We start from the raw sequence: 7,354 nt of genomic DNA on the forward strand, positions 1-7,354 counted from the left end.
TTAGCCTTTTAATTTGCATCTGAGTTTTTTAAATAAAATTAGTCAATTTGTAATTATGTGACCTGGCCCATAATTAGTTTATTCATCACTGCAGTTAACTCCCCATTAGGAGTATCAGAAAGAGAGAGACAGAAAAAGAGAGACTGAGGGAAAGAGACTTATTTATCTATTCAGAATGAGAACACTCGCAACATCAATTTGTCTCTCATTTAATAACCAGCTTCATGGTGAATCATGTGCTGTTTGAGAAAGATCTTTGGACCTGTGATTGGATAATTAACTCAAGGCTGGTGGGATCTGATCAAACAGCTGCATGCTAGATGTCTGCAGTGTTCACGCACTCGGTTGTATGCTCTGTATATTTCGTGTAACTTTCACTCATACAGGCTGCAGGTTGTGGATTGAAGCCATTCATTTAACATTTCTCTGCTTTATCTATCAGACAAGCTGCAAAGCAACTGATGAGGAGTTTAAACTAACTTTTGAAGTGTTTGAAGAAAAAGAACGTGCATTTCTGTCAGCCGGGTTTAAATAATAAGGCTTCCTGTAATTAAGATTTAATGCATTTAATGTTTTTGTTGTGTTTAGTGATGAGTGATTGTTTTTGTTGAGTGTGTTTAGTGCTGCAACTAATGATTACTTTCATTGTCGATTAATATGGTGATTTATTTTCTCTGTTTCTTTTTATTCTTTTGGTCTTTAACACGTCAATAAATAGTGATTTTCAACAAGTTTTCAAGTCCAACTTAATGTCATCAAATTGCTAGTTTTAGACCTGAAGATATATTAATTAACAAATAAGATAAAGGAAAGCAGCAAATCCTCACCAGTGAGATTTATTGACATGTTATTATTGACATGATTATTGGCATTATTGACTGAAAAATGACTTGAACACTGGACTGTGAAAATAGTTGCCAAGCAGTTATGAAGTTGACTGACATTTTATCATTATTATAATATACATCATTTTATTGGCTTAATATTAGTGACATCCTATTTTATTTACCATTCACTGGTTTAATCTATAACAATACATCATATTTTGTTTGTGAAAAAACTTTAAAAGTAATCTGTAAATATAGCTGTCAGATACTGTAAAAAGTGCAATGATCCCTTTGGAAGTATAAGAAATAGAAGTTTAAAGTAACATCAAATGGACCTAATTAAGTAAAGTACCTGTGCCTCAAAAGTTTCCTTATGGGTAAATGTAGTTACTGCTAATTTGTATCTGGTAGAATATTATTCTTTAATGTTATCTGAATCTATCCATCAATAATCTTTTTATCTAAAAAATTAGCAAATTTCATTAAAATCGTTATAATTCAATACAAGAAAATTAGTTTAGATGGAAATTAATTAATTTAATGTTGTGATAACATTGAAACATGTGAAATTGAAGTGAAACATTTACCCTTTGATGACTGGTAAATCTTTAATAATGTTGAATTCTGCAACCGTTGTGCTAAATCGAGTCTCTCTGTTCTGCAGTGCAAGTGGTCCAGAAAGGGATTCATCAGAACTCGATGGGCCCTGCCTGACTGGTGAGTTTCATCAATAAGTCCCTACAATGACCCACGTCGTCTGTGCTCCGCCCTGAATCATTACACCTGTATCACTGTGATTAGAGATGAGGATCTAACCATGTCAGTCATGTCTGGCTTTACCCATAATGCAGTGGGCCGTGCCGCGGTGCGGTTATCATAGACCGCACGGACACAGAGAGTGACTTACATAGCTGAACCCTCTGTGGACAGTGTGCCACGGAAGCGAGCACGGATTTGATTAGACGTAATCACGTTAGTCAAGCAGTTGCATATGACAGATGACAAAAAACATTACAAGCAATTGAACCTGTACGGGATGAATACAAACTCTGGCTTCCAGTGCACAAAGCAAAAATTTGCTGGCGGGGAAACGGCCCAGCGGACTTGAAGGGTGCGTGAGACCGGGGGTTTGTATTTTCTTTAATTTTGAGGAATGACATGAAAACTAAAGAGCTGGAAACGGTTAAGCCTTTAATTAGGGGCAAATGCTTTTTTGCAGAAGCGCAGGGAAGGGAGAGGGCGGGTTGAGATTAGAGAAATTGGTGAATCAGGGATGGAATTAGCGGGTTGCCAACGCCGTGCATGTGTTTTCATTTGTTTCAGGATGTCCCACTGCGGGAATAACCCCTTGGGAGTGAAAGAACCAATTTTTTTTCCGTCCTGGGTCGCCTGACCTGACACCATTTGCCTACAAGCGCCCCAGACTTGAATTTTTTTTTTTTTTAATCGCCGACGGTTGGTTCATTTCACTGTTAAATTTGGCTTATTCTTGCTTATTCCCTGAACAGCGGCAAACTAAGGGAAAGCCCGGTTGTTGTTTCTAAATTTGTTGAGATATTGGCGCCCCCGCTGGATAAAATTGTTGTTTACAGGACGGATGGTTTTTTTTTTTTTTACAGCAAAGGAGAAAATCTTTAAGTGTTCAAAAGTTTTTTTTCGCTCTTTGTTTACCCGTCTATCATTTAATTCAGTGCTCATCTGATGCGTCGATTCACATTATCATTATCACTTCACTTTTTTATAGGTTGGAACCAAACGGCAAGTAATTAATTTCAGAGTGAATCTTTTTGTGAAGCCGAGGTCAAACCCAATAATCATCCCCGTGGCTTTGTTTTAATGCTCAGTAAAAAGATGAAGTCTTTATGCGCACGTGTTTCTGGCCTGAAGTCACTTCAGACTCTGTGCTCTTTTTCTCGGTGCCTTTGGATTCTTGGTTCAACAATCACCCTTGTTCCCCCGATGGCCTTTTTTTCTCACCTTTGGGTGCCTGGAGCCCCTCTGTCTCTCCTGGGCCAGGCGAGGTCCTTTTGGCTAGTCTTTTTAGAAGTCTGTCACGCTGGGGCCGCCCACCTATTGTTCTCTCCTTCATCTGTCGTTCTTGTGAAAAAGAACGGAGCCCCCTTTTAGTGCAAAAAATCGTTTTATTTTTCAGTGGGAGATTATGAACAACCAATGTGCCTACAATGCTAACATATGACTTTATGTTTTGGTTCAGACTTTGCATCCATGTTGTAGCAGTGGTGTGGGATGTCTGTAGTTTCATGTTTTATTCAAAAGAAGTAGCTGGTTGACTCAGGGATTAAACGCTGAGAAACATGGTGTTTTAAAAGGGAATGGAATTTTTTTTAAACTTCATATGATGTATTTGAAGGAGCATTAAAATGACAAAATATAAAAAATGTTCCAGACTGGGAATTGAATATTAGTAGATACTATCTACAATTCCCAGTCCTGTCTGGCATGGCAAAACCTGTATTGATATTGTAATGGAGGCTTAGAGTGAGAGGCGTTTTTGCAAGGGAGAGGTCAAGCGGGGAGATTTTTTTGGTTTGGGTTCGTCCTAGACCAGGTTTGAGCGATGGAGGGTGAACTTCTTTTCTTGGTTCAAGGTTGGAAGTCTACTAACACCGGGTTCTTGTACCCCTTTCCCAATCTCTTTGTTTTCTTTTTCTGTCCTCTCTCTAACTCCTCCTTACTTTTCAGCATTTACTGTTTTTTTATTTTTCTTTTTCTGTGGCGTAATCCTACATTCATCTTCGTTTTTGTCCCGCTGCTGGCAGGAAAAAGGAGGCAAGCATTCGTCCATTGACTGTTTGTGCTGCCATGTGTTTGTGTGTCTGTCAGATATTAGGTCATCTAATAGGGCTGCACGATATGGTACAAAAATAATATTAAGATTATTATTATTATTATTATTTTAAATCTCATTTTCACCATAATATATATATTTGAATTAATTGTACATCGTCCAGTACAAAATACCAGGCGGATTGCTGTGATATCAAAAGTCCCAGCCCCCACAGGATGAGTGTGATGATCCTGACCTTTTGTCTAGTGCCACCATCAGATCTAAATTCTAAAAAATCACTTCTTATAGGACGGAAATGTAATTTACAGTGGATAATATTGGTCCCTAAAGGATAAATCCTAATTTGATTGCCATGACATTTACTGAGCACATTCATGCTCCCCAGAGGAGGAACCCTTTCCATTTTGGACACTCCATGAGCTCAGCCCACAGGTCTATTTGTCAATTTCTATACTCGACGTATTATAATCTAATAGGCCATTCCATTTGCACATTCATGCTCCCACGAGGTTCAACCCGTAAAATAAATGTAGCGTTTTTAATTATGCTGACGAGGCTCTAGGAATCTTAATAGTAATAGATTTCTTCAATCTGCACTGAGTAAAGCCAGCCTCTATACAAACAGGCCAGGCTATACATTCACAGGCCACGCTAATGTGATTTATGGAATATCCATTTGCAGTGGAGCAGAACGAGAGAGTGCACGGTGCAACCCCTGCTCCCTACCTGGCCATGCTTACACAGTATAAAAGCCTACTAGCAGCCTCGCAGCAGGTGACCTCCCATTCTGATGGCATCAGAATGCACGACGTGGCTCCCCGTCGCCTCCACTTTGAATAACTACATGCATATACGAGTGGCATACATTATCACCAGGCTCTCTGATGTGCATGAATTATGAGGCACTTTTTAAAGTATTCTCTACGAGGTCATATTTTATCTGTGCTTCATTCTTGATTTGATGAAAGAATGGTCTGCCTTTAATGGACAGGCAAGTTGGAGCGTTTTAAGAATATGGCAGAATTTTTATGACGTTGTAACTTACCTGGATTTACTGGCATAATGAAGTTTCAAAAGGGCTTCTGTTGTTGCTTACATTTAAGTGTTTTCATTGTATTTCCTCTGCTTTCATCATGCTTTCTCAGTTGATTTATTTCTAAAGGTTCCCTTGTAAATATACCTAAATAGCGGAGTCCCTAAGGTTTAGCTGGGTGGCTGAGGGGATTGAATAGAAGTTGTTTTGGCTGAGTGGCAGTTTCCACGCTCCCTCTTTCTAAATCCCCTTGTGTTGTGAATGCTAACCCTGTTGTTACTTCTGGGCCATATCATTTAAAGGTTCTTTTTTTTTTGACAGGGGTGGGGATGAGGGGTAAGTGGTGTGAGGCAAGGTGGCGGTGGGGAGGTCGTTATGTCCTGACTACCCCTCGTATTGCTTGCTAGGGGTACAGGGGTGGGATAGTGGTGGCATCGCGCCTCAGTCGCTCACTTTGGGGGAAACCGCCGGGCGCAGATCCGGAGCACCGGAGTGAGAAAAAGCTGGCTGTGCAGAGGGAAGGGAGGAGGAGCACAAAGGGTGCTTGGGCTCTGTAAAGGGCAGTGAATAATGGGTTGGTCCTTTCACAGAGGCTGCTAACCTTTTGGCAGCCACCAGCAAACTCCATTCTCCTCCGCCGATCTGGGAGGACAATGTGCCCGGGCCGGGCTTTGAATGAAGCGCTACCACCAACAGTGTTCCCATTCAGCGGCTGGTTGGGAACCATCTTTTTGGCCATTGTCCTAACTCTGACTCCTACCCCCAGAAAGCAGAGCAGGAAAAGGGACGGGGAATATCTAAAGCCAAGCTCCCCCTCCTTCCCTCTCCTCTCTCCCTCTCTGAGCTCTAATCTCTCATTGCGGGATGGGAGAGGAGAGGAGAGGAGAGGAGAGGAGAGGAGAGGAGGGGGGCAAGGCTGCTAGGCTGCTGAACACAACACCAGCTGAGGCAACCGGCACAGGAGCCTGATCACACAGCACTGCTGGGGGACAGAGTTCTGCTGCCGGGCATCAAACTTCAGCCTCCACCTTATCTGGGGCCCAGGCCTCATAATGCAGCTTACGGCCCATTGAGAAGACATCTGATAAGCCTTTTCCTCTGTGGCCCTTTTAACTGCTAAACGGTGTTTATCTCCAAAGTGCTTCAAGGCCTCGGGGGAACAATGCTGAGAAGGAACAGCGTTTAGCCAGCCAGACCTCACTATTGAGTCACATCAAAAAAGCACTGCTCTGTAGCCTGCGTTGATGTGTGGGCCACTTCCATGAGAGCAAAGCAAAGGCTCTGCTTGAAATGCATCCCCTGCTTGTTTTCCTGTCCTTTGAAAATGCACACATGTGCTCAGGGCTGCATCAAGCATTATTTACCTTGTTGACTCAACCACGCCTTGATGTGGACAATCATTGTTTTCTAATTATGTCGAGGTTTAATCGTCTTTTTGTGCACGCAATGTAAAAAAAAATGTTTTTAAGAATAATTTAATTAGACAAATTAAATTAAAGGAACAGCTGCTATGGGACACGATGGTACAATGTTGTATGTAGAGAAAAGGTCTGCTTGTTTGCTTATTTCTGCACGACACAGCTGATGTAGTGAAAGCGATGCAGAAAGCCCTGGCCTCTCTAGAGGATGGAAAACATGGCTGCTAAATGAGCCCATGAAATGATAGCATGAGATAAAATCAACAGGTTTTTTTTTTTCCTCATCCTTAAAAAAATCCCTTTTGTGTATGGGAGTTTGTTTCTTTTTTCCAACCCCCATTCAGAGTGGCTGGTCCGGTTCAGGGGAGAACAGTTTTACATTACAACTGTGAAATCCAGCATAAAGGCGTCCTTTGTGGCGCGCCATTATTTTCACACAAATATAGTCCATTGTCACAGTGCTGAAGTTAATTTGATCAACATTGGGGACATTTAACTGTTTTGTTCGCTGAAAAGACTTGTTTCATGCTCATTTTCGGGGCATTGAAAAGCAATGATTGGCAGAAAAATAATGTTGCCGTTAACAATTCAAAGCAATTAGTTTCCCATGGGGAGGCAGTGGGCCGCACTGGCCACCACACAGCGATGCTTTGTCATTTTATGGACGGTCATCAGTCAACTGTCAGAGCGTCTCAAAGAGCCCTCCAATCTAAATGTTTCCCTTTAGGCTTTTCCCAGAACAACAGGCTGAAAGAGCAGAGAAAGGCCGGCTACTTTCCAGCCAATAGACATGTTGAGCTGCAAGAGGGAGGACTGGATAATCACAGGGAGATCCTCCATAAAGCCAGAATGAATTTATTACAGAGTAGTGTGTGTGTGTGTGTGTGTGTGTGTGTCCAAGTGTTATGCCCACTGCTCATATTTGTCAGTGGAACATCCCCAACGTCCATGTCATACATGTCTAATGTGTCCACTTCAGATAACGAGCAGACACTTGTTTCGTTCTTCCTCAGTGTGCTAAGCATACAGCAGCTTTATATGAATTACATTATATAACAAGGTTACTGAGTGTGTGTGTGTGTGTGTGTGTGTGTGTGTGTGTGCGTGTGTGCGTGCACACGTGTCTATGTGTTTGTGAATGTGTGGGTTCACTGTGTGTGACTCTGAACTGCCTTCTCACCCTGGGAGGCCTGCAGGAGCAGAGGTTAATCTTCCCCAGTGTCTCTCTGCTCCTAGTGAACCTGTTTATTTCTCACACACACACACA

At 41.9% G+C, this 7,354-nt stretch overlaps 1 protein-coding gene across 1 annotated transcript in view; it reads left to right on the top strand.

Moving 5' to 3' along the window:
- The window catches only part of LOC118329499 (inositol polyphosphate-5-phosphatase A), a gene marked incomplete in the record, with an annotated part of 110,765 nt that overhangs the window by 63,853 nt on the left and 39,558 nt on the right, over window positions 1–7,354 (top strand). Inside the window, 1 exon segment of the mRNA XM_035663716.1 lies at window positions 1,492–1,544. Coding sequence (XP_035519609.1) covers window positions 1,492–1,544 — 53 coding nt within the window.

This window comes from Morone saxatilis, unplaced genomic scaffold (genome assembly GCF_004916995.1).
Source record: "Morone saxatilis isolate NCDOM2014 unplaced genomic scaffold, NCSU_SB_2.0 Contig19, whole genome shotgun sequence".
In the NCBI taxonomy this organism is placed as follows: Eukaryota; Metazoa; Chordata; class Actinopteri; family Moronidae; genus Morone; species Morone saxatilis.